Here is a 27,869-nt window from a genome sequence, read left to right on the forward strand (position 1 = left end):
CTAAAGTACTTCTGTTTCAAAGAATTCATTACTCATCTCTTGGTTCTAATGACTAATTCACTTCACATTTTAAAATATAGCTGAAGTCCACAGGAATTTTCAAATCATAGTTTATGTAACTAGAGATTTTAAAAAATGTAACAACTCAAATCAAACCTGAAAACAATGTTCCTAGCACAAATAAGGAAACCTGAAAGAAGCATACAGTGCCGGTCCCTGCTAGTCACCAAGAGCAGCTTTCCTATCCGCTTCCATGAAGACCAAAGGATTTAAGAACTCACTGGCGTCCCTAACACACAAGCAAACGCTGTATCAGAATGTCAAAAACAAAGCTTTTTTCATTTCTTTAGTTTTATTCATGTTGGAGAAATAGCATATTACTGAATGATTAACACCTGTCCTTTCATGCATAATTTTAGAAAGTGAAATCATTTTTGACATTATATATTTTAAAGGGAAGAAATACAGAGAAGGGGTTTTCAAAAGCCCTTGTTGTAATGTTCAGCACTTCATATGACTATCAGCAAATTAAATTCAGTTGTTCAGATTCAATAACAGGCTGTCACTGTACAAGAACAAGTTTCATCAGAGCTTACATTCTTACAGTATACACAGCAATGCATTTGTATTGTAAAAAGGTACTTTTTTATACAGATGGAGCAAAACAAACTTTTTACTGGCTGACACACGAAGGGAGGAGTTTCCCGCAGTGCTGGGCAGTGGCACCTGCTCCTCGTGCGGCTTTCGCCTGCTCACTGAGGAAGAGCTTTGAGTCAGGCTTTCTTCGCCCTCTGGTCTAGTTCATCCTGGTGTTTAATGAGACGTTCTATTTCTGCTCCAAGCGTCTGCAGATTTTCCTTCAACAGTTGGAAAAAGAGGGAAAAGAAAACAGAACTACTGAGTGTAATAAGTAAAAAGATTCTATTCGAACTGTTTTCCCCTAAATTTTGAACTAAACAGTGATACACAGTCGTATCTGCCACGTGAGATAAACTTTGCACATACATGTTTTCAGTGCAGCAATCCTGCATACTTCAGAATCACACTTAATCTTTTCACTAAAGCTATAGCAAATTTTAGTGCATAAAAGTATTATCAGATTAAAACAAAATTTTTTTTAACCCATTACTAACCATTAACGCCCAAACAGCACAAACAGAATAGCTGGGTCAGATAACAGCTGCAAAAAATAAAATACAGCTGGAAAATACATTAGAAAATAAATACCTCAATCTTAATGCCTCAGTAATCAATTATAACTATTGTAATATATGTTAAAGACTTTCCATTGCAAAGTAAATGACTCATCTCAGGGAGTCTATCCAATAGCTATACTCATTTTTTCTTGCTATATCTTTCTTTCCTTAATTTTAAAAATTACATTTTTCAGTAAGAGAAAAAGATAAAATTTCATCTATGGAAACAACTGCTACCCTTCCTTAAAGAAACAGTCCATCCATGTGTTAGACTGAATAAGAGAGGTACCATTTCTGCCATGTTTCTTGGTTGGTAAGTGAATGAGAAATACAAATACCTTCAAAGTAATATTTTTCAGCAATGTATCCTCCAAAACAGCCTGTAGTTTCCGGTTGATCTCCAAAGAGAGTTCCAATGTTAATCCAGTATCGGCTGGATGGGACGTGTACAAAGACGCCATGATGCCACCCCGCCTACTTAAATGCACTTTGTTAAAATCAGATGCCTCTGAAGAAAGTGTGCCTGATTCTTCTCGTAAAATGTAACTCTGAATTATTCTGTAAAATAAAACACTATGACAATTACGTCCCTGCAGAATTTATAAACACTGCAATTTTCAAGAGTGAGCTAATCATAAGTGTAAAGATGATGCATGAAATAATTACATATTAGGTTAATAACAGAACTATATTAGAACATAGGGGCTTCTCAGGTGGCGCTAGTGGTAAAGAATCAGCCTGCCAATGAGACATAAAAGACTCGGGTTCAATCCCTGGGTTGGGAAGATCCTCTGGAGAGGGCATGGAAACCCACTCCAGTATTCTTGCCTAGAGATTCCTGTGGACAGAGGAGCCTGGCAGGCTACATACAGTCTATAGGGTCGCAAAGAGTCAGACATGACTGAAGCAACTCAGCAAGTATTACAAAATAAGGGAATTTTTCTTCTTCAGATGGCTTCTCAAATGATCCCATTTTTGTTAAAACATGGTATTTAGATTTAAGATATATAAACATGGCTCTATTTTTTTCCTTATGTAAATCAAAATATGTGAACAATTTATTGTTCCAGTTTCAGTTAATATTTTCTATTTTCTTGTCACTAAACTTAAAACTTGTGTTGTCTTCTTCTTCTTTTAAAAGTCATGAGCAGGGATGTCCCTGGTGGTCCGGTGGCTAAGATTCAATGCTCCCAATGTAGGGGGGCACAGGTTCAATCCCTGGTAGAGGAACTAGATCCCACACGCTGCAACAGAGACCCAGCAGAGACAAACATAAAGAAATACAAATAAATGTGTGGGAAAAAAAGAAGAATGGCTTTGGTAACTTTAAAAAAAATTTTTTAAATAAAACTCATGGGCAAATTTTTCCCTAAATCTATAATACCTCACTGTGTCCTGCTCAATAGGAATGATAATCCACAACCCCATTATCTCTTAGAACCACCATCTTGAAAATAAGAAGCTAAGCACAGCACAATCTGTTTTTAAGTTCAAAGTTATTCTAGTAAAAAAAAATCAACACCTACAGAACTCTGTATCACCTTAAAGGAAAAACCTATGCTTTCTTTCCTTTCTGTATTCCCAAAACCTAGAACAAAAATACATGACCCATAAGATTGAGAACTAAATGATCATAGTTTAAAAAATTTTTTTGAAAGAAAGGCTCTTGAAATAATTAAATTTGAACTCAATAACTTTATCGTATGAATAATGGTATTTTGAACACAGATCCCAGTACCATAATAACGCACACTTCGGGACTTCCCTTTGGTTCAGTGGTTAGGAATCCACCTGCCAACTATAGAGGACCTAGATTCAATCCCTGGTCTGGGAGGATTTCACGTGCCGAGGGGCAAATAAGCCCGTGCGCCACAACTATGGAGCCTGCATGCCCTAGAGTCTGTGGTCTGCAACAAGAGAAGCCTCCACAGTGAGGAGCCAAAGTACCACAACCAAAGTAGCCACGGCTCACCACACCTAGGGAAAGCTGGCACGCGACAACGGAAACCCAGCGCAGCCATAAACAAAGGAAAAGAAATGAAAAGAATACATACTTTGTTTTTTTCCTAATTTCTTCCACCAGCTGTTTGATGTGATCCTCCATAAATTCTATCTTCTCATTTTTCCGGGCATGTGCCTTCTGCAGCCTTACTATCCTCTCAATCAGCATGGCCTTGTCTACTTCTGGGAAGTTATCTACAGCTACTGACGACCCAGTATTTTCTGGAGATCGGTCTTCTGCACTGCTTCGGGCATTGAGGGACCCTTAAGACCAAAATAAATAAATAAATAAATAAATAACTTATTGTACTTAGTCTGGAGTCAACTCTAATTTCAGGCATTATTTCTTCTATCATTTTCAAATATTCAATCTAACAGTGTTGGGCACAGAACTCAAGTCATACCTGACCATATCTAACCTGAGTTCTTGTTTTTCAACAGACTGATGATAGAATAAAGGGTCTAGTATGTTTCTAAAAACAGAAATAGGAAGTGGCAATAGAGAAATGAGAAACTCGAGACACCAAAATTAAACAGAGACACACAGAAAGAGAAAAAAAGTCACAGGACAGAATATAACCAGTAGGTTAAGCTCTGGAGCTAGCCCTCCTAGTAGCTTTGTGACTTTGGACTCTATCACAGTCACATCATTTAAAACTGGGAACCATAATATGATCTGCCTCATTGGACTGCTATCCTCATTTAAAGGAGTTAATAAATCATACCATAAGCAATAACTAAATGGTAGCTATTTCTTTTTACCAATATCCGTTGAGAAGAATTTCTAATCTCTTTTAATACTACAAAGACATATTTTTTTCCAATCTCATTTTATAGGTTTAAGTAATATTATCTTATCCAAGGTTATACACTAGTAAATGGTAGAGCTGGGATCTAAATACCTATGTGTAATCTCAAACCCATGTTCTTTCTACTATACAATTTTTCCACTATTATAAGAGTTAATGATGTTTTTCCCCTACTGTGCAACTCCTAGGAGGGAGTGAAAATGTTGTGGCATGCAGCTTCTAGAGTTTGAGTTCTGTCACTGTGGATTTGGGGAAAGTCAGGACTGAGTCTTCTCCAACACCACAGTTCAAAAGTATCAATTCTTCGGCGCTCAGCTTTCTTTATAGTCTAACTCTCACATTCACACATGACTACTGGAAAAACCATAGCTTTGACTAGACAGACCTTTGTTGGCCAAGTAATGTCTCTGTTTTCTAATATGCTGTCTAAGCTGGTCATTAGCTTTTCTTCCAAGGAGCAAATGTCTTTTAATTTCATGGCTGCAGTCAACCAGTCCATCCTAAAGGAAATCAGTCCTGAATATTCATTGGAAGGACTGATGCTGAAGCTGAAACTCCAATACTTTGGCCACCTGATGCAAAGAACTGAGTCATTGGAAAAGACCTTGATGCTGGGAAAGAGTGAAGGTGGGAGGAGAAGGGGACGACAGAGGATGAGATAGTTGGATGGCATCACTGACTCAATGGACAACTTTGAGTAAATTCAGGGAGCTGGTGAGGGACAGGGAGGCCTGGCGTGCTGCAGTCCATGGGGTCACAAAGAGTTGGACACAACTGAGTGACTGAACTGAACTGATGGAACCACTATGAATTTTAAGTTTCCCCATTTATAAAATGGGAATTACAACACTTATCTCGCATGACTATTCTGTGAGTAGATGATATGTTTAAAGCATTCAGCATGGTTCCTGGCATTCCAAATATGATAAATATGCTGATATTTTGCTAATTATCATTTTCACAATGCTATCAATCAATTTTATAGACTATTAATTTTTGCTTTAAACTAGAGGCATATTTTAGAAAAAGAAATGGCAACCCACACTAGTATTCTTGCCTTGAGAATTCCATAGACAGAGGAGCCTGGAGGGGCTGCAGTTCATGGGGTCGCAAATAGAGTTGGACATGACTGAGCGACTCAACAAGAGGCATATTTACCATGAAAAAGCAAAAAGATTCAGAAATACATACATATATATATAATCTGAAATATAATGATGACCCCATCTCATTAGGTCTCAGGTGTTAAAAGCAATATAAAATTAAAAGAAAATGGAAGACGTGCTATACCGTATCTTTCTATAGAGATGGATACAAATCTGAACTGAAAAACGGAAGAAGAAATTGATGCACAGAATGAAAAAGCAGGTAAGGAAAAGCAGGTAAGGAGACAGATGGTATAGAACCCCATGACAAACTTAAAATCCTGTGTAATGATTAGAACTTAAATGTTTTAACTGGAAATATTTTTTACAATGTAACTGTGTATAACCACTGTTTTATATAATTCAGAATGACAGAAAAACATATCGATACCTTGTAAAACAAAAAATGCTATTTCTTTTGATAATCAATCACTGAAAAACAACTATAAAAGCATTAGTTTTTACCTGATGAACTAGAACGACTTCCCATGCTGCTGCCTTCTTTATCACAGCTTCCATTCTCAACCTGATCTAACTTTCTTCGTGCTGCAGGAAAAGAAATGGATTACTTGTAACAACAATCATGACCACCTGCCCCCATTATCTCTGATTTTAACTGCTAAAATCACTTAGGCCAAAATGGCATAAGTGACAAAAGAAATTTCTTGAATACATACTTTCAACAGGAGGTCTGTAGGGTCATTCACATAAAATGACATCTAGAAACGCACAGGTCAAATACAAAATACATGGAAATAACATTATGATAACAACTGATACTGACATCATTTAGGCACACAGAATCTAACTTCTGGAGTCCTGGAAGATTTAAAAGAACTCCACAGTACCAGAAAATCCCCCCAAATTTCCCTTCAATTACATCTATGAAAACTAAATTCTTCTGGCAAGTATCTGAATATATTTCTATTAAGTAAATGCTAAGTCCCTTTTACCATATTACTGTATGTCACCCTATTTTAATACAAATAAAACAGTGGGCAGTAGCAGAGAACAGGACGTCAGACTATCTTTTATTCAGCTGTGTATCCAATCACATAGCAGACTCCAAAAACTGTATAAATTTTTAAATGACAGAAATTTGAGTTCCAGTTCTAGCTGTCAATCGTCGTGTTCTGGAAATTTATAACTTTTCTGGATCTCAGTTTCCCCTAAAATTAAGGGTTAAGATTCAACGATCTCTAAGTTAGAGGTCATCAAGGTGGGTGCAGGTACCCTAGATGCTGTACATAACAATACATAGACAAGTGCAGGCAGAAAATACTAGCACTCTACTTGTATTTAATCTGATCTTCTTAAGTTTATATTTCTCATGTTTTTCTAATGTGCATAAAAGAGTGATACATGTTTGCAATTTACAAACTGGAGAACAAATACTTAAACGCTTTTCATTGACAGTATCATGTAATTGCTGTCCTGGAAAGGCACTTTCCCCAGTCTTATATTCTGTGATTCTGTGAATATAAGTATTTTAGCATAGAACATGCTTTAAACGATGAAACAACAAGGTCAGTCATTTGGTTTATGAACATTAAAAAGAACCTACAGCTCTACCCAATGTGGGAGAAACTAATGTAAAACATATTTTTTCTATAAATCCTTCAACAAAAAGAAACAAGAACATTTAAGGTCTAAATGAAGAAGAACTGTATACCTTGCTGAAGTTGTTTGGTAAGATCCTTGACACTAGAGGCGTGTTTACGTCTTTGAGTCACTAATTCATCTTTTAATTCTTCAACCTGGGTACTCAATGCTTTAACTTCAGTTTGTGTACAAGTGAGTTCAGCTTGCAGAGCCTGGACTTCCTCTTTTCGCAGTTCTTCTTCTTTTAACAATCTACTTTCCTAAATATTAAAATGATAAAAATACCAATTTTTGATATGTTTTAATTATTGCTCAGAGTTTAAAACCTTAAAAATACAAGGTCTTTGGTACTAAATTCTTCTGTCATCACTCCTTACCAGGTGGTTAATTGTGTTCCTCAAATTTCTGATGCAGTAAAGTGAGGTGGGGGGGTGAAGGGGAGGAGTGATATATTAATGCATCTGACACCCCACACAAGCAAAACAACATGCGATACAGGTTTCTGTAGTTTTGGACTAAAGTCTTAAATTATTTTTAGGAGTAACTTAAGACCCCCCCACAACTTGGAAATATTAAAACCATTTTAATTTAAGCTATAAAAATACAGAAATTTAAAGTCCTATTAAGAAATACATGGTAATTCCAGTTAGGAATGACAAAAATCCTGGTTTTCTTACTTTCAAAAGTGAAATACATCTTCATAACAATGTTAGGGAGAAATTTTATTACAAAACACGTAAGTTGAAAGGAAAAACTGACATTTCTCATAGCATTTGAAATGATCGGAAAGTCCGTGCCCGTCCCACCAAGAAGAGCTTAATCATCCACCATTAGGGTTACATCTCTGCTGCTGCCGCTGCTGAGTCGCTTCAGTCGCGTCCGACTCCGTGCGACCCCATAGACGGCAGCCCACCAGGCTCCCCCGTCCCTGGGATTCTCCAGGCAAGAACACTGGAGCGGGTTGCCATTTCCTTCTCCAATGCATGAAAGTAAAACTTAATTTGTGCTTCTTGCTGTGTTGCCTTAAAAGTTAAATGTACACTAATACTTACCAAATTCATATTTGTCTGTTTCATGTGTTCACATTGGCTTTGTAACTGACTTTCACTACAGGAAAGTTTATCAAATTGTGACTGCAAAGAATTGGATTCAGATTGAAGCTGTGCATTCTTACTAGTGAGCTTTTCTGTAAACAGTAGTAGCTCAGATTCTCTTTTCCTACTGCCTTCGATGTCTTTTTGTAGGTCATTAATCAAAGAATTAAGACTTTCCACTTCTTCCTTCAAATTTTCAATTTCTTGTTTACCTCTAAAAAACAAAGTTTATATTTAAGAAAAAAATTAACTATTAAAGGACATTAAGGGTTTGAGAATTTTCATTGACTGAAATGCTTTATAAAGGTACTTTTATTCATTCATTCAAATACTTATTTGGATCACTACAAATGCCTAATATATGCTAGGAACTAAGAGCTCACTAAGAGCTATAAGCAAGACTGATTTAACTCCTGCTTTCAAAGAGCTTTTAATCAAGCACTGTGAAAAAACATTTTTGATGATGAAAGCACAAAGTGTAAGTGATTAAAATAATACTTAAAGGGTTAGCAAACTTTTCCTATAAAAGACCCAGAGAGTAAACAATATCGGTTTCTGGGGCACATGGCCTTTGTTGCAACTGTTCTAACTAAGCCGCTGCAGTGTGAAAGCGGCCACACAATACATAAAGGAATGAGAGTGGCTGTGTACCCCAAAAAAGTTTCTCTACAAAAAGAGGGAGTGAGCTGGAATTGCCTTATGGGCCACAGAGTGCAAATTCCTGAATAAGAGCAGAAGTAGGAGTGAGCAGAAGACAACACATTCCAGGTAGACGAAACAGCATGTGCAAAGCTGGGAAGGGAACGAGAGAAGGACGTCTTGTTGATACTAACAGACAGATATTCAATACTGATGAGGATAAAGACCATACTATATCCTAGCACTTACACAGGGCTCCACATCTATATAACCCTAACTAGGAGACAATTAATCAATGTTTGTTAACCAACTACTGCTGAAACACGGAATGAAAAAGGAGGACGCAGAGAAGGAGAAGCAATGTTACTAATGATCATTCAAGCCACGTTAAGACATCTGCACTCACCAGGCAATCCTTGAGGCAATGGGAAATCATTGAAAGGTCTGAGACTTCCTTTTTTAAAAAGATCATGTTAACTACACTGTAGTAAACTGACTAAAAGGGAAGTAAGCAAACAACAACAACAGTTTAGAAGCTGTGGCAGTTTTCTAGATGAGAGCTGATAATGGCTTAGATGATGGTAGTAGCAATAGGAATGTAAAAAGTAAATGGACTTGAAAGATATTAACGAGTTAGCATCAAAAATATTTTGTGACTGGTGACGTGGGAGGGAAAGGATAGAAGAGCCAAGGGTAACCCCCAGGTTTCTGGATTGGAAAATCGTTTGGATGTCACACTCATCACTCATCTCAGCAACATCAGAGAAACGTATTTGCAGGCAAGGCAGATGAACCAGTTTTGGACATGTTAAAAAGTCTGAGGTGTCTTTGATACTTGCATGTCTAGAGTTCAGCAAAAAGGGTTAAAAACAATAACGTGAAGGTTCTGCAACACATTACAGGAAGAGTTAGGATCACCCAGGGGTATAATAAAATAAGAATAAAAGACAGCTTTATGACAGAAAGAGAGGGCTGCCAAGGAGACAAAAAAGACTGGCCAGAAAGTTGGGGAGGAACACCAGGAGAGCACAGCGAAATTCATTTGGCTTCAGACAAAGGAATGGAGGCATGTCAAGAAAGGTAAGGGGCTTAGTGTGTCCATACTGAACACTCAAGCATGGCTTAATCTGGGAAGTATCTACTATATTTAAGGATGTATTAGCAGTTTGTAATGGTACACTGGGGAAGCTTGAAGAAAATGGAGGGAAACAGAAGAGCAAAGGATGCAAAGACATGGAGGAGGGCTACAGATGATTCGATAAAGACGTGGTTGTGAAGAAAAGGAGAAGAGCGATCATAGGATTTCTGAAGTTTTTAAGATGGAGTAACATTTAAATGTAGACAGAAGAAAAGAGGCAGACAGTGAAAAGAGGGAGGTAAGAGATAAAGGAAAAAGAAGCAATGATCAAGGAAGACCCTGAGAAGGCAGAAGAGCATGGGATCCACAGTAGAAGTAGAGACCACAATCTGATTCAGAAACAGGAACATTTCTTGCACAAAAACAGAAGGAAAAGAAACATGACTGCAGATGCAGGCAAGCTCATAGGACTGACAGCAAGAGGCGGAGCTGTCCATTTACAGCTCCTTTTTTCTGCCAAGAGTAAAGAGCAAGGAGAGAGAGGAGATCACCGTGAAAGCAGGATGGTCTGGAACAGACGCTAAGACAGGGGAGAAGAGTCTAAGGACATATGGTAGGCCTGGGGGTGCAGTAGTAGTCCCAGCTGAGGTTGCTAACCATGAATTTATAGCAGCAGCATCTGGATGATGGTGAAGATCTCTTCAGCAACACTCAGCAGCCTGGTGTTGGTAGGGTATAAAAAAGAAGATATTTGGATCCAGTCTGAATCCAGGCTTTGTCAGGTAAAGTCCTAAGTAGAACTCAGCTAACTGGTGTTATAAGAAGACAAGGAATAATGTTACCTCCTGATCGCAAGCTATATACATGCAAAGATACAGACAGAGATACAAATCTACCCTTTAGAAGAAACACTACTGTGTATAAGTAACAGAATTTGAACGCTAAGGAATGGATTAAAAAAAAAAAAAACCCATAATCCATTTTGTCTTATAAATAATTACTGCCAATGTTTACATAAGAATATAAACTTTGATTTTTAGAAGCTGTGTTGGGAACCTCAAAAATAACCCAAAACTGTTCAAATGAAGATAGGAATTAAAAAATTTTTTTTGCCCAGTAAAATATAAGATTATTGTTATTTAATGCAATGACTGCATTTAAAAACAGCAACTTAGGTAGAATCAAAAAGCCTCTTGATTAGCACCAACAGAAGCTGCTCATTTTATACCTCTGATGCTGCTCCTGTATCTGATCTGCAGTTTTCACTTTGTCCAACAAATTCTGAATTTCAGCTTTTTGGCGATTAATAATCTCTTTATATTTTGATAATTCATCTTCTGTCCTCAATCGTTCATCTTCTAGACATTTTACCTATCAAATAATCACAAGCAAGTTAAACTACAAAATGATATTTTCTTGTTCCTTATTAGCTATTTCAGACAGTGGTTATATTTTAATAATCTAAACTGAATTGTGAAGCAGTATTAATTAACATGAAGAAAATACAGCAAGAAGTTAATACTCCTGTGTTTCAGTCTCAGATTTCTCATGATTTAGTCATGGCAGTTTCAGCATGCCACTTCATTTTTGCTGCACCTCCATTTTCTCCTCTGAAGAGGATATACCTTCCCTAGATGGGAAACAGTGGAAACAGTGTCAGACTTTATTTTGGGGGGCTCCAAAATCACTGCAGATGGTGACTGCAGCCATGAAATTAAAAGACGCTTACTCCTTGGAAGGAAAGTTATGACCAACCTAGACAGCATATTCAAAAGCAGAGACATTACTTTGCCAACAAAGGTCCGTCTACTCAAGGCTGTGGTTTTTCCAGTGGTCATGTATGGATGTGAGAGTTGGACTGTGAAGAAGGCTGAGCACCAAAGAATTGATGCGTTTGAACTGTGGTATTGGAGAAGACTCTTGAGAGTCCCTTGGACTGCAAGGAGATCCAATCAGTCCATTCTGAAGGAGATCAGTCCTGGGTGTTCTTTGGAAGGAATGATGCTAAAGCTGAAACTCCAGTACTTTGGCCACCTCATGCCAAGAGTTGACTCACTGGAAAAGACTCTGATGCTGGGAGGGATTGGGGGTGGGAGGAGAAGAGGACGACAGAGGATGAGATGGCTGGATGGCATCGCTGACTCGATGGACATGAGTTTGAGTGAACTCCGGGAGTTGGTGATGGACAAGGAGGCCTGGTGTGCTGCGATTCATGGGGTCGCAAAGAGTCGGACACGACTGAGTGACTGAACTGAACTGAACCTACCTCAAAGTACTGGCATAAAGAAAAAATAGAAGGGCATATGACAGACACTTTAAAAATTAAGTGATCATAAATTCAAGATGGTTACCTGAAAGCTTATTTCTAAGTAAATGAAAGATACACAATGATAACATATTCGACACTTACATTAAAAGGGATACTATTCTTATAAGGAAACACTAGAGAAGATTTAGGAGACTGCTAAAAATTAAACCTGTATACAAGACTATGAAATATATTCAAGAGAAATGTACAGTCTTGCTATTACTTCCTGACATAGTTCTGAAGCCCATGTATCTTCCCAATTAATTTGCTAGTGAGACTGCCTTTAGATCAGAGGTCCAAGGGTAAGTTACAGATAGAGCAAATGTGCTGTGAAACAGGAATGTTTGGCAAACACTTTAAAAGGACTGAAATGGAAGACATTTTTATTTAAGAGTCAGTTTTGTCGCTAGGGAATTGACATGCTACTTTTTGATTTTAGATTATTTCTATATAAATATCCTTTCCCCAATATTTAAAATCAGAATGAGTACTAAATTAAAGCTGTTTACCCGTCCTCTAGAGTCACGACTGAAGACTGAGTTACCTTTGTTCTCAGTGTCCTTAGCTCATCCATGCCCTCCTTAAATGTCCTCTTCAGATCTTCTAGTTCCTTTATTTTGGCATGATGCATCTTCATAAAAGTTCAAAAGAAACCACAAATCGTTATATGCTAAACCAGATCCAACATTTATTGCCTGCTCCTTCTAAAAGGCCTTAAAAGTAGATGGCAATAAGCACTTGTTTCTCTCCTTCAATATTACACCATCTAAGGTATACAAATACAGAGCTACTCACTTCTAGCTGGTCAGATTTTTCCTGCATTTGTTTTTCAAGTTCTCCTTTTGTGACTCTAAGCTTGGCATCAAGCTCATTTGATTTAATTTCTTCTGACTCCTAAGGGAAAAGAAACGACAAAAGTATGGCAAGTTCTTAAAGTTTTATGCTTTGAAATGTGAAGACAGCTTTTGCAAGTAAGTTTACTAATCATAAAATACATAGCTCACGCATCTAAAATTGATGACTGCATTAAAAATTTTAATATATCAATTTTGCACCAACAGAAGAGCATATTTAATATGCATATTACACAGAGTGGGCTTTTTTTTCCTAAGTTATACATTTCCTTGTACTCACCTTTCTTCTAAAGTTTTATAGTGTTTTTATTTGTCCAAACACTTTTCTAATAAGATTTCTATTTAAGCTGCAAGTATTTTAACATAGGAAATAGCCTGCATTTAATTTGGCTGCCCTAGAAAATCTATTCCACACTTCAAATACTACAGATACAAAAATTTATGAAACAAGAGTATTAATATTTGCTAAAACTTGTTATAACTTGTTATAAATAAATCTATTCAAAACTTTAGCATACCTGATAGGTTTTTATCATATCTTGACAATTTTTCCTAATCTGATCTGCTTCTTCCTTTGCTTGAGTTAATTTTGTTGTTGTTTCTTTGAGTTTATCTTTGGTTTCCTGCATTGACAAAAAGACAGTGTGAGATGACAGAAAATATATATTGGTCTCTGCCCCCAATTCCTGACAGAGCTCCTGAAACCCCTCATAGCCTGGGCCTGGGCCTGGGGTCTGAACTAGCAGGTTGGGGAGGTTTTGTGGGACTGACACTCTTTCTGGATGGACAATATCAAAGTGAGTTCAACTGCAGGTCACTCGGCTGGTGCCACACACAACTAAGGGAAAAGCCTCCACACACTGGTGACATGAGTCAGCAGTCAATTGTTTTGTGTAAAAGTAAAGGGGACACACAAGAAGAAACCCACAGGAGGGGAGAACTGGATTCTTCCCTTTGCTGGAAGAAAGCTGTTGGTTTTTTTTTTTTAATTTACAGACAGCAACAAGGCTGGCACACTGATGTGATGAATGGTGAGAACCACGGCCAGAGAGTAGAGAAAGTTCTTGTCTCAGCACTGCCACTGGAGTCAGAAATGATTCAGTAATAACACTTTGCACTTCTGACAAAAAACTAATGTGGCCTGCACAGCTGATTGATCAAGTCATTAAATAAAGTTAATGTGATAGTTTTCAGCAAATCACTAGAAGTTACTAACCTCATGGAATGGGTAAACTTAATTCAGATGACCACTGTGGGCAAGAATCCCTTGGAAGAAATGGAGTAGCCCTCATAGTCAACAAGAGAGTATGAAATGCAGTACTTGGATGCAATCTCAAAAATGACAGAAGGATTTCTGTTTGTTTCCAAGGCAAACCATTCAATATCACAGTAATCCAAGTCTAAGCCCCAACCAGTAACGCTGAAGAAGCTGAAGTTGAACGGTTCTATGAAGACCTACAAGATCTTCTAGAACCAACACCCAAAAAAGATGTCCTTTTCATAATAGGGGACAGGAATGCAAAAGTAGGAAGTCAAGACATACCTGGAGTAACAGGCAAATTTGGCCTTGGAGTATAGCATGAAGCAGGGCAAAGGCTAATAAGAGTTTTGCCAAGAGAATGCACTGGTCATAACAAACACCCTCTGCCAATAACACAAGACTCTATACATGGACATCACCAGATGGTCAATACCAAAATCAGACTGATTATATTCTTTGCAACCAAAGATGGAGAAAAGCTTTATAAAAAAGATCTGAGCCAAGTCGCTCAGTCGTGTCCATCTCTTTGCAACTAACATTTCTACCAACTTGAATTATTTAAAGAGATAACAGGGACTTCCCTCGTGGTCCAGTGGCTAAGACTGCACACTCCCAATGCAGTGGGCCCAGGTTTGATCCCTTGTTAGGGAGCTAGATTTCAAATGCCACGCCACAACTAAGAGTTCAAATTCCACAACTAAAACCTAGTGCAGCCCAATCATTATCAATAAATTTTAAAAAGCCAAATTTAAAAAATCCTATCTAATATATAAATCATGCAAGGAAATACCTTTTCATAATCTGGAAAACTCAGCAGTGGCCACAGGACTGGAAAAAGTCAGTTTTCATTTCAATCTCGAAGAAAGGAAACGCCAAAGAATGCTCAAACTACCACACATTTGCACTCATCTCACATGCTAGTAAAGTAATGCTCAAAATTCTCCAAGCCAGGCTTCAACAATACATGAACCATGAACTTTCAGATGTTCAAGTTGGTTTTAGAAAAGGCAGAGGAACCAGAGCTCAAATTGCCAACATCTGCTGAATCATCAAAAAAGCAAGAGAGTTCCAGAAAAACATCTATTTCTGCTTTAATGACTATGCCAAAGCCTTTGACTGTATGGATCATAATAAACTGTGGAAAATTCTCAGAGAGATGGGAATACCAGACCACCTGATCTGCTTCTTGAGAAACCTGTATGCAGGTCAGGAAGCAACAGTTAGAACTGGACATGGAACAACAGACTGGTTCCAAATAGGAAAAGGAGTACGTCAAGGCTGTATATTGTCACCCTGCTTATTTAACTTCTATGCAGAGTACATCATGAGAAACACTGGGCTGGAAGAAGCACAAGCTGGAATCAAGATTGCCAGGAGAAATATCAATCACCTCAGATATGCAGATGATACCACCCTTATGGCAGAAAGTGAAGAGGACCTAAAGAGCCTCTTGATGAAAGTGAAAGAGGAGAGTGAAAAAGTTGGCTTAAAACTCAACATTCAGAAAACGAACATCATGGCATCTGGTCCCATCACTTCATGGGAAATAGTGGAAATAGTGTCAGATTTTACTTTTTTGGGCTCCAAAATCACTGCAGATGGTGATTGCAGCCATGAAATTAAAAGACGCTCACTCCTTGGAAGGAAAGTTATGACCAACCTAGACAGCATATTCAAAAGCAGAGATATTACTTTGCCAACAAAGGTCCGTCTAGTCGAAGCTATGGTTTTTCCAGGAGTCATGTATGGATGTGAATGTTGGACTATAAAGAAAGCTGAGCGCTGAGGAATTGATGCTTTTGAACTGTGGTGTTGGAGAAGACTCTTCAGAGTTCCTTGGACTGCAAGGAGAGGCCAACCACTCCATCCTAAAGGAGATCAGTCCTGGGTGTTCATTGGAGGGACTGATGCTGAAGCTGAAACTCCAATACCTTGGCCACTTGATGCGAAGAACTGACTCATCTGAAAAAACCCTGATGCTGGGAAAGATTGAGGGCAAGGATGAGAAGGGGATGACAGAAGGCTGGATGCCATCACCAACTCAAGGACGTGAGTTTAGGTAGGCTCCAGTAGTTGGTGATGGACAGGGAGGACTGGTGTGCTGCGGTTCATGGGGTTGCAGAGAGTCGGACATGACTGAGTGACTGGACTGAACTGAATCACCAAATATTTTGGCTCAAGCTATCCTACAGGAGTCACTAAAATAAGCTTTATGCTTGATTAATAACTATTGCTACACTTGTTCTTAAAACTGATTCTAACAGGTTTTCCACTGTGTGACAGTACTTACCTTATGTGAATCCATTTCTGCTTTTAATTTGTTTTGTGCCCATTTTACTTTAATGACGTGAGAGTTGATATCTTCCTTTAATTTGTCTATTTCTCTGATGAGTCGGGTAGCTTCACCTTCCTAAAATAATATCACTGGGTCATATTTTTCATTTAAACAATGAACAATCATTTGTGTGTGTTTCATATCTCAAGAAAATCAATGCAATCCAGGGGATAGCACTTTATGGCTCACAAACGATAAAACTGATTTAAAGTTTAAATCACAAGAGGAAAGTAAAATCCTAAAACCAATGAACAGATATAAGATGATTAACATTTATACTTTAACCAATTACTATGTTTTGTGAGTATAAGCATACCTCTGGTGCTTCCCAAAAGGCTGACATAAGGTGAAATATAAATTAAATTGGTTTTGCCAGAATTCCTGAGAATGACAACATTTCTGAACTAAAACTTAGTAGAAAATAACACTGATTATCAAGAAATGATAACCTGCTGGACACAAAAACTATGTCATGAGGCTGTTAGTTAAAAGCAAGGGCTCTGAATAGCTCAGTAATTAAATCTCTTTAAACAGCATCTAAAAACATGTTTTTCTGCAAGAAAAATATAAATCCTATTCTATGAGCGTTACATTAAAATTCTGGTCAAATTATACTTCTAGCTCAAAAACTAGGCTTCCCTGGTAGCTCAGCTATTAAAGAAATATGCCTACAATGCAGGAGACCCCAGTTCGATTCCTGGGTTGGCAAGATCCCCTGGAGAAGGGACAGGCTATCCACTCCAGTAGTCTTGGGCTTCCCTGGTAACTAGGTTGGTAAAGAATCTGCCTGCAACGAGGGAGAGCTGGGTTCGATCCCTGGGTTGGGAAGATCCCCTGGAAAAGGGAACAGCTACCTACTGCAGTATTCTGGCCTAGAGAATTCCATGGACTGTATGGACCATGGGGTCGCAAAGAGTTGGGCATGACTGAGTGACTTTCACTTTCATGTGTATCTTTTACGAAAGTAAAATCTTCCTTTGAAACACGAAGTCATTTCTAAAACATGTAGCTTTTAAAAGATAGTTTTAAAAAAGATCTAATAAACAACATGTGTTAGTTTCTGATATTTTCACAGGAAAAATGTTTTTGCAGCTAGCTAACAAGATACTGGAATTATTAAAGCATTCACATTCTTTGAAGGTAAACTAATAAAAACAGCTTTATGTTTAACAGTGATTGAACCATGTTAATTTATGATTATTTGATTAAATAAGGAAAAGCAAAGAGAATAATCTTCAGGTAAGGTACAATATCAAAAGTGATACCTTTGTTTCATACAGCTGGTGTAATCGTCCTCTCTCCTGAGAAAGTTGCTTAATTTTGCTAGTGTTTTTTTCACATTCTTTATTTGCATCTCTAAGTTTTTTTTCAAGTATCTCTTTTTCCTTCCGAAGGTCTAAAGATTCCTTCTCACCTCTTACATACTTCATTACCATTGCTTCTTTTTCCTGGCGTGCCTCTTCACATTTCTTGTTGGCCTTTGAAAAAAGTATCTAGCGTTAATAAAACATGGTTTTTAAAGTAAAAATAAACTAAAACAAATATATTTTCCTACAATATCACCATGTTTTAATTTTCTTACATTTTGGGAACCTGTGTCATGAAATCATAAAAAAGAAATGATACAAGGAACAAATTAATATCACTAACATTTGCTTCTTCCCTTTCCCATTTCTTTTCCTTTAGCTAATACAGATGCTATATTCCATTTATGCCTTCAGATCACTTTTCCACTCTTTCCTAGCCTGCCCTGTGCTCTGGGAAAATGACCATCAGGGACCATATTAACAAGTTTCTTTGTCCTCATACAAAGAAAAGTTTGGAAGAAGACATGTTTTACTGTTTGAATTGTTATTGTGTGCAATTTATTATCATTCTGTTTTTATTTTAAAATATAATCCTAATCCTAACAGTTATTTTAATGAAACTATGTTTAGGTTCACTAAAGCTATCAACTTTTTAATGTCTTATCCTCTAGATTTTTCTTTAATTAGTATAAACGGTTTGAGAACTGATAGTGTAAATGTTAAGCATGTAACAATCCTACTGCTCAGGCTCAGCATATTGTCAAGAATCACAGAAATAAGAATTGAAGTTTTTTGTAGTTAACATACATTTATGTAATGCTTTAGCATTTTTAAAATCCTATTCCTAGTACACACTAATGTCTAAAATTATCTAACAGGGTTAAATAAACAAAAAGTCAACAGAGAGTTAATAATGATGATTTGGAAAATACCTGTTCCATCCGATGGGCCATCTCTTTGTGTAATTGCTGAATTGCGTTTTTGGCTGCAATGTCTTGAGCTAATACTTTATCTTTGGAAGCCTGAACTTCTTTATTAAGTTCCTCTATTCTTGTTTCTAACTGTAAAGAAAATTATTTCCAGATCATTTTTATAGCTATAACAAACAGACCACTAACATTTCAAATAAATATAAATTATATGAGCATAAAGAATTCAAGAATATACTTCAGCCATAGACAGAAAAAGTAAACATTAATGATGTCCCAATATATCACTAGAATTAAGTCAGTATAAATCTGAAGCAGACTCTGAGAAGAAAGATGGTAAGCTCTAGAGTAATTATCAATGAAATAACTCAAAAAATAGTTAAAATATCATGAAAAAAATTAAAATGTTACATATTTACTTAATGCAATATAAAGCAGTAAGTGAGGAATAAGGAAACAAAACAGGAACATACCAAAAAAGACATAAAGAAACTATAGACATAAAATACTCAAAAATGGTGGACATAAATGTATAAACCTAACCCATAACCCTAGTCTTAAATATTGTAAAAGCTACAATTTGGTAGAAATCTTGAAAAAATTACACTAAGAAGCTAGATATTACATGGCTGCACTCATATGAAGGAAAAGGAAACATATGTGATTCTATTTATATGAAATAGTCAGAACTGGCAAATAGAGAGACAGAAAGCAGGTTAGTTGTCCCCTAGGGCTGAGGAGAGACAGCTGACAGAGGCTGGAGGGAGATGAGGGGTGACTACTAATGGGCTTGTAGTTTTTTCATGTGATGAAATTTTCTAAAATTGTGACAAAATGTACAACTGAAAACCACCAAACTGTATACAAAAATGAGTAAATTATGTGGCATGTGAATTATCTATCAATGAAACTGCTATAAAAAACCCTACATGTTAGCTTATAGTACACATGTGCTAATTTTCCTTATGACAACACTGTCCAACAGCAATACAAGCCCAATATTTTAGTAGCAACATTTTAAAAAGTAAAAAGAAACAGGTGAAATAAGTGTTTTATTAAACTCAACGTATACAGAATATCATTTCAACAGGTAGTCAACATTAAAAAACTGAGCCATTTTACCCCTTTTTGTACTAAGTCTTTGAAGTGCATATTTCACACTTACATCACCTCTTAATTTGGACTAGCCACCTTTTGCTGCTGCTGCTGCTAAGTCGCTTTAGTAGTGTCCGAATCTGTGCGACCCCATAGATGGCAGCCCACCAGGCTCCCCCGTCCCTGGCATTCTCCAGGCAAGAACACTGGAGTGGGTTGCCATTTCCTTCTCCAGTGCATGAAAGTGAAAAGTGAAAGTGAAGTCGCTCAGTCGTGTGTCGGACTCTTCGCGACCCCATGGCTATAGCCCACCAGGCTCCCCCATCCATGGGATTTTCCAGGCAAGAGTACTGGAGTGGGGTGCCACTGCCTTCTCTAAGACACCTTTTACATGCCCAATATCACGATGGCTAGTGGCAGCCATATTAAGTGGTACAAATTCAAAGATAAAATTAGGAAAGAAAACTCTGCTATACTGGCTAGCAAAAGAAAGGTAAATCGAATTTTCTCCTTTAAAAAGGCACAACTACTCACAAGTTCAAGAAAAGAACAGCTCTGCTTAGCCCCCATCTGTTTATTCTGATGTTTCTGGTCATCAGCAGTGATCTGTCTACCAAAATTCATATTCAGCCCCACACTTTAAAATTAAGGCACCCTCACTTTAAAATTCTAAGTTTGGTCTACATGTGGTAGACGACACACACACACACACACACACAAATCAGGATTAAACTTTCCTGATTAAGTATAACAAAGTATAAGTAAGTGAAACTTGGTTTAACTTTTCATTATGGTATTACCAGCTGTTTACTTTTATTTTCATCATACAGCTTTCTGTGAAAGATGAGGCAAAAAGAAAGATTTTAAGGCTACCACGTTTCTAACCTTGTCCACGGAAGAAAAGTGAAAGTGAAAGTCGCTCAGTTATGTCTGACTCTTTGCAACCCCATGGACTATATTCAGGCCATAGAATTCTCCTGGCCAGAGTACTGGAGTTGTAGCCTTCCCCTTCTCCAGAGGATCTTCCCAACCCAGGGATGGAACCACAATGCAGACAGATTCTTTACCAGCTGAGCAACAAGGGAAGCCCAGGAACACTGGAGGGGGTAGCCTATCCCTTCTCCAGAGGATCTTCCTGACCCAGGAAACGAACTGGGGTCTCCTTCATTGCAGGCGATTCTTTACCAGCTGAGCTACCAGGGAAAACATAAAAAATTTTAAAAAAAGCAGCTCAAAAAGATAAAGAGCAGCTGAGCTACCAGTCTAGAATATGCACTTTGCTGATCCAAGCATCACAGTACATTTTAAAAAAAAGAAAGGAAAGGAAAGGCTTGGAGAAACTAGCTAACCAGATAAAATCTGAAGTAAGAGAGTCAGCCTTCAGTATAATTTACAAAATACTAAGAACAGAATTACATAAGGGCTTCCCAGGCGGCACTAGTGGTAAAGAACCCGCTTGCCAATGCAGGAGCTGTAAGAGACGCAGATTCGATCTCTGTGTCGGGAAGATCCCCTGGAGGAGGAAATGGCCACCCACTCCAGTATTTTTGCCTCAAGAATCCCATGGACAGAGGAGCCTGGTGGGCTACACTCTACGGAGTCACACAGGGTGGGACACAACTGAAGCGACTTAGCATGCACGTAACGCATAAGCTGTAAAACCTTCTAAGGCCAGATACAAGCATTTAGGTATATACTGCTTCTTCTGAAACAATCTATTTGACTTCCAAACAAACTGTCTTTCCTTCTCAGATATCTATTATACATAGAATACTGCCACACATATCATATAAAAATATTAATTTACATAAAACAGAAAGATAAGGCTAGAACTCCCATTTCATAGAAGAGAATGCTTCACACACCAAGCAATCTTCTGCATTTAAAGTATGATTTAATTTACAGAACTTCAATTTATATACAAATTTTCAGGAATGTATTTAAGAACAGCCTTCCAAGACTTTTGTCTTTTTACCTGTTTAATTGTGTTCATATGCTGTTTCTCTGTTTCTGTTCTTTTTTTAAGTTCTTCTCTTAAATTGTCTTTTTCTGAACAAATGTCTAAGATGAGTTCCTGATGCTTCTTATTTTCTTTAATTAACCTAAATATAAAAAGGCCAGTATAAGTAAAACATAATTGAAAATGTGGAAAATAATCTGTTTGCAGACTGAGGTGGAGATACTTAAGATCAATAAACAAATATTTCCAAGTAATTCTTTTGTAATGATATATTCTACTTTTCTTGGGCTCCAAAATCACTGCAGATGGTGACTGCAGCCATGAAGTTAAAAGATACTTGCTCCTTGGAAGAAAAGCTATGACAAACCTAGACAGCCTATTAAAAAGCAGAGATATCACTTTGCTGACAAAGGTCCATATAGTCAAAGCTATGGTTTTTCCAGTAGTCATGTATGGATGTGAGAGTCAGACCATAAAGAAGGCTGAGCACCAAAAAATTGATGCTTTTAAACTGTGCTGCTGGAGAAGACTCTTGACAGTCCCTTGGAGAGCAAGCAGATGAAACCAATCAATCCTAAAGGAAATCAACCCTGAATATTCATTCAAAGGACTGATGCTGAAGCTCCAATACTTTGGCCACCTGATGTGAACAGCCGACTCATCGGAAAAGACCCTGACGCTAGGAAAGACTGAGGGCAGGAGAAGCGGGTGACAGAGGATGAGATGGTTGGATGGTATCATCAACTCGACGGACATGAGTTTGAGCAAGCTCCAGGAGCTGGTGATGGACAGGGAAGCCTGGTGTGCTGCAGTCCATGGGGTCACAAAGAGTCGGACATGACTGAGTGACTGAACAACATATTATACTTTACAAAACATTCTCTGGCAAACAGGCTATTACCTTTTTTCTAGAAATCTGTATGTTTCAAATTAAGTGGCATATAAGCAGATAAAGAACACCACACTCTTTTATGTCTTAAGGCATATGAATTATGTGCTCCATCCCTTCGGAACTGGATTCCCTTCAAATCAGTCAGGGTCAATCAGATACAATGGTTCCCCTCCAAGCACCTGTCTGGAGACAGACACTTTTGGAAGCCACTACTGTGGAAAGTATTGCTACAGCCTTTCTACGAGTAGGGGCAGGGTTGCTGCTAAACATCCTATAATGCAGGACAGCCCACCACCAGCAAAAAACGATCTGCCCCCGTATGTCAATAACGCTGAGACGAAAAAATTTCACTTAAGATTTTAATGATATTCTAATTCTTGGGCTTCCCTGGTGGCTTAGCGGGTAAAGCGTCTGCCTGCAACGCAGGAGACCCAGGTTTGATCCCTGTGTCGGAAGATCCTCCCCCGGAGAAGGAAATGGCAACCCACTCCAGTACTCTCGCCTGGAAAATCCCATGGACGGAGGAACCTGGGAGGTTGCAGTCCATCGGGTTGCAAAGAGTTGGACACAACTAAATTAGATACCACTAGATATTAAATTAGAATAGAATTAGAATTCTAATGATATTCTAACTTAATATCTATGATATTCTAATTTAATATCTAATGATATTCTAATTACAGAAGTAGTCAATGTAAAATAATAATGTTTAAGCAGAAATTTCATTTTGAGTTATCTAAAAAATATAAATAAAACCTTAAAAATTACCCATAAAAGTACTTAGAACTAGAAATAAGATATCTAAGAGGGTTAACAGCTAATATTTTAGGATTACTAACAACAGCAACAGCTATTATTTAACATTTATGGCACAATTACTATTTCCTAAGTGTAGCTTTAAATATATTATTTAATATTCAAGTCTATAAATTCATAAGTCTATAAAATCATTACTTTATGCTTTATGAATTTGAAAAACCAAAAACGAAGCCTAGAACTTATTCCAAGTCATATAGTTAGCAAGTGGAGAAGGAAATGGCACCCCACTCCAGTACTCTTGCCTGGAGAATCCCATGGAGAGAGGAGCCTGGTGGGCTCAAGCCATGGGGTCGCAAAGAGTTGGACACGACTGAGCAACTAACACACACAGTAAGTGGGTGAAGATTAGATTTGGACCCAGGTCTAATTCCTTGCCATCTTCTACTCTGAAGATCCCTCAATCCCTCATACTCCACAAATGTTGACTGAGTACCTACTATGTACCTATACTAGTCTATATCTGGGGGGAATTATGAATTATGTGCTCCATCCCTTCCGAACTGAATTCCCTTCAAATCAGTCGGGGTCAATCAGGCACAGTGTTTCCCCTCCAAGCGCCTGTCTGGAGACAGACACTTTTGGAAGCCACCCACTACTGTGGAAAGTATTGCTACAGCCTTTCTATGCGTAGAGGCAGGGTTGCTACTAAATATCCTACTTTTTTAAAGTCAGTGAACTGTCCCTGCACTCATGATGCTCACATTCTAAGAGAGAAATTAAACAATAAACAGAAATATAATGCAACGCCAAGTTGGGATTAAGTTCTATTAAGAAAACTAATAAAATGGCAAGAGGACAGGGAAAATGACTTGAACTCTGACTATCCTCCAGGTGATGAGGACAGACCTCTCTCACAGGACAGGAATGCAGTGAGCAGGAACGTTGCGAAAATGTTTGGGAACAGAAAACTGTGTAGCATACAAGCTTCTTCAAGCCTTTTCTGGCCCAGTGATTTAACTCAGATTATATGACAAAGACGAACACTCAATCTGTTGCAGAAAACAGCTAGAAACACGAGAATCCTGACTACAGTCCATAAAGTAAGCAATTTAGGGAGAGAGAAGTGAAGAAGAGCAAGCCCTGAAATTATTATTCTTATATGCCAAGTGCACATCCTATACACAAATAATTGTTCCTAATTAAAAATATGGTTGGGACATTGGATAATAATACTGATATTAGAAAACAGGGGAATGAAAAAAAAGGGGGGGATGGAAGTATTAAACAAAGACATTTGCAAATAGATGCATTCATGAAAATCCAAGCCAAAGCAACTAAAAGGTAGTTTTCTTTACAGGAAATTGAATGAAGGCAAAAGAAAAAAAGACAAGTTATTTTAGAGCTAACCTGAATCATAAAGCATTTTATTTGAAATTTAAAATATTACATGCATAATAAAAAATAACTTGGGATTTAAAGTAATAATAGTTTAACCCTTTAATGTCTTCAAAACAATCCTATCAGGTAAGTATTGTCCCCTTCATACAGATGAAAAATCTTTGTCTGAGAGAGACTGACCTAACTAAAAGCTTGCAACTGGGAGTGGGAACCTTCCAACTGAGCATATTACCCCAGTCTACCACGCTGCCTCTGTCCTGACACGATACAGCACAAAAGAGGAATTAACTTTCTACTGTATTCCTAATGTTTTTAGTTAAATTTAATAACGTGTAACCTGTTCATTTCTGATAAGCACATTAAAAAAATCCCCTTAAGCCAGACTAAATGGGTTCAGATTTTAACTTTGTCATTTAGTATCTTGTGACCCTGAGCAAGTTAGTTACTTAACTTCTCTGTGCTTCAGGTACCTTATCTGTAAGATGGGAATAACTGTTCATACCGCATAGAGTTGTTTTGTAAGGATTCCATGCATTAATACATGGAAAGTGCCAGGCACACTAAGTCTTCTGGCTATTATTATCAAATCTATAAGATCTTATAATTTACAAGAGAAATATGAAAGTGGTCAAGACTCAAAATCTAAGGAACGTAGAAGGAAGGAAGGATCAGGAATAATCTCAAAGGGAAAGTTTAAAAGATTAAAGTATAGATAGCAGGAAATAAGGAAGTTACCCAGAAAAGCAAGAATGGCAGAAAAACTGATGGTTCAAGTATAAAATCATAGTTTTTTTTCATAACAGCAGCATTCCAGTAAAGTTATTAGCCGCAGTAGCTGCCATTAGTTTTTAGGCAGTATTAAGAAAGTATCGAGAGATATCTGGAGTCTCAACAGATACTTGTACACTCATGTTCACAGCAGCATATTCACGACAGTCTAAAGGTAGAAGCAACCCAAATGTCCACTGATGGATGGACAGATAAACAATAAACAACATACATACAGTGGAGTATTATTCAACCCTACAAAGGAAAGAAACTCTAACACATACTACAGTTTGGATGAACCTTGAGGACATTTGCTAAGTGAAACAAGCCAGTCACAAAAAGGCAAATACTGTACAATTTCATTTACACAAAGTATCAAGAGCAGTCAAACTCTTAGAAAGTACAACAGAATGGTGGTTACCAAGGACTAGGCCAGGGGAATAGGGAGTTGCTTGAAGGATATAGAGCTTCAAACCCATGAAAAGCTATGGTGCTGGTTGCACACTCTGTGAATACACTTAATACTACCAAACTCCACATTTAAAAATGGTTAAGGTGGCAAATTTTATGCTATGTGTATTTTATCACAATTTAAAAATAAAAAACAGGAAAAAAAGGCTTTGGATGCTGGGATTAAAATTCACTGGATAAACCAATTTCCTCCTCCCCTTTCTCTACACATGCCCCTTCCATTCCAAAAAACTTTTTTAAAGTATCACTTCTTAAAAAAGAGAATCAGTTTATATTAATGAAGGCTAGCAAGTTTTATTTTCCTTTATAACAGTTATAAGAGTATCCAAATATATGCATCACTTACACATATAAATATAAAATAAAAACACAGGGTGATATAACACTAGGAAAAGATAAAATGAAATTTAAACTGTTGTTAAAATAGAAATTAACTCCACAAATTGAAGAGAAGTCAAAAATTAACTATGTTATTATTTACTGAATGATAATATACCAATTCTTCTGTTCTCTAAATTTTCATTTTTTTAACCAATAAATTTACAGTGGGGATTTTAAGAAAAAATTTTTAATTTCACGACTTCCCATGCCTTTTGAATTTATCTTAGTTCTGACAATGTAATGCTTTACATTCTTTTAAAACGGAAAAAAATGAGCTGTCTTTACAGACATTTCTAGACCTTTAATGAACTTACACTTTAATAAACATTTATTCTTTTAAACTTAACATATTAGGACTTCTATGTAAAACAAATTTTAAATCATATTCAAAACAGTGCCTTTATAGATATATATTTCTATATATGCTAACATATTTAACATAGTTATATATAACACTTGTAAAAACACTATTTACCTACTATTTCTGAAATAACGAAAATATCACATCCTAAAAAAAAGTTATGTATTAACTAGGCAAACTTGACATTTGCTCAATAACTTTACTACTGTGGAAATAAAAGCAAATAAAATGATACTTTAAAGAATTTAATCTTTAATCCCCATGTAAAAAAATAACTTGAAAGAATAAAAAACTTACTTTTTTATGGTGTGTTCCTGCTGCAAATACTTATCTTGCACACACTTTTCAAACATAGTTAATGCATTTTCTCCCTTATTCATTCCATTTGGTACTCGGTGTTCTTTTGCAAACTCAGTAGATAAGAGCTCAGATTCTATTTCTTCCAACAAATCCTCTGACGTTGAAACATCCTTTATTTTTGAAATAAGTTTCTTGGTGCAGTCTGTATCATAAGGACTCTCTGAATAAATCTTTTGGTTCCCCGCTTCTGTAAATGCAGATGACCTTAATTCAGCCAATATTTGTGTCACTGTTTGTTCTGCTTCACTTGTTTTCAAAACTTGCTGTGTAAAATCTCCACCAGGAAAACTAGTTATTTGTTCAGAATTTTCTGGGCCTGTGTCTGTTTTAGCAGAGGAATCCTTACCCCCACCATGATCTGGAATATAATTTTCCTGTGTTTCAGTTTGATTATTGTGTTCATTAGGGTGACATACAGTTTTATCAGAGTTTAATGATGACAGTTTGGACTCATTTTCTAAGCTGCTGCTTTCATCACCAGAAAGAGAGTTGCACGAGTCTTCCTTCGTTTCCGCTGTTTCCTCAATATTTTGATCAGAGGAAATGGAGGCTATGTGCTCTGTCTCTGACATGCTGACTGGCGCCGATTCACCGTGTACTTGTTCAAATCTGTTCCTGATCTTCGTCTTACATCTAAGAAAGTCAAAAGACACATTTTTTAAAAGGTTTTTTTTTAAACCAAGACCCCATATATAGTTGCATACATTTCATGCCGTGGAAAAACTAAGGCTACACATTTTACCAGTAATAGTTCTTTAAAATTTCTTTCCTTGGAGGGGAAAAACAAACAAAGAATAAAACAGCTGATCCAAGTGAGTCACCACGGGTCAGGTACCACACAGGTTCACTCTCTTCTCCTTCGGTCC

General features: G+C 37.3%; 1 protein-coding gene across 1 annotated transcript; it reads right to left on the reverse strand.

The window, feature by feature from the left end:
• Positions 1-519: 519 nt before the first annotated feature.
• Positions 520-27,575, reverse strand: CCDC186 (coiled-coil domain containing 186). The gene is made up of 15 exons (XM_068961696.1): positions 26,941-27,575; positions 21,629-21,755; positions 18,562-18,690; positions 17,588-17,800; positions 16,278-16,397; positions 13,245-13,349; positions 12,668-12,766; positions 12,417-12,503; positions 10,793-10,935; positions 7,806-8,061; positions 6,824-7,013; positions 5,617-5,697; positions 3,251-3,461; positions 1,535-1,754; positions 520-857 (listed from the first exon to the last, which is right to left on the reverse strand). The coding sequence occupies exons 1-15, from the start codon at positions 27,573-27,575 to the stop codon at positions 774-776; spliced, it is 2,700 nt and encodes an 899-aa protein (XP_068817797.1). The 3' UTR covers positions 520-773.
• Positions 27,576-27,869: the final 294 nt, after the last annotated feature.

This window comes from Capricornis sumatraensis, chromosome 23, assembly GCF_032405125.1.
Source record: "Capricornis sumatraensis isolate serow.1 chromosome 23, serow.2, whole genome shotgun sequence".
Taxonomy (NCBI): domain Eukaryota; kingdom Metazoa; phylum Chordata; class Mammalia; order Artiodactyla; family Bovidae; genus Capricornis; species Capricornis sumatraensis.

Excerpts from the sequence above, each read along its gene's own strand:
- CCDC186 (XM_068961696.1), bottom strand. The coding sequence starts at position 27,575 with ATGTCAGAGACAGAGCACATAGCCTCCATTTCCTCTGATCAAAATATT. Across the intron at positions 5,698-6,823 it reads TACCAAACAACTTCAGCAAG|CACGAAGAAAGTTAGATCAG; the intron begins GTATACAGTTCT and ends CTTTTCCTGCAG. Across the intron at positions 3,462-5,616 it reads AAGTCGTTCTAGTTCATCAG|GGTCCCTCAATGCCCGAAGC; the intron begins GTAAAAACTAAT and ends TTTGGTCTTAAG.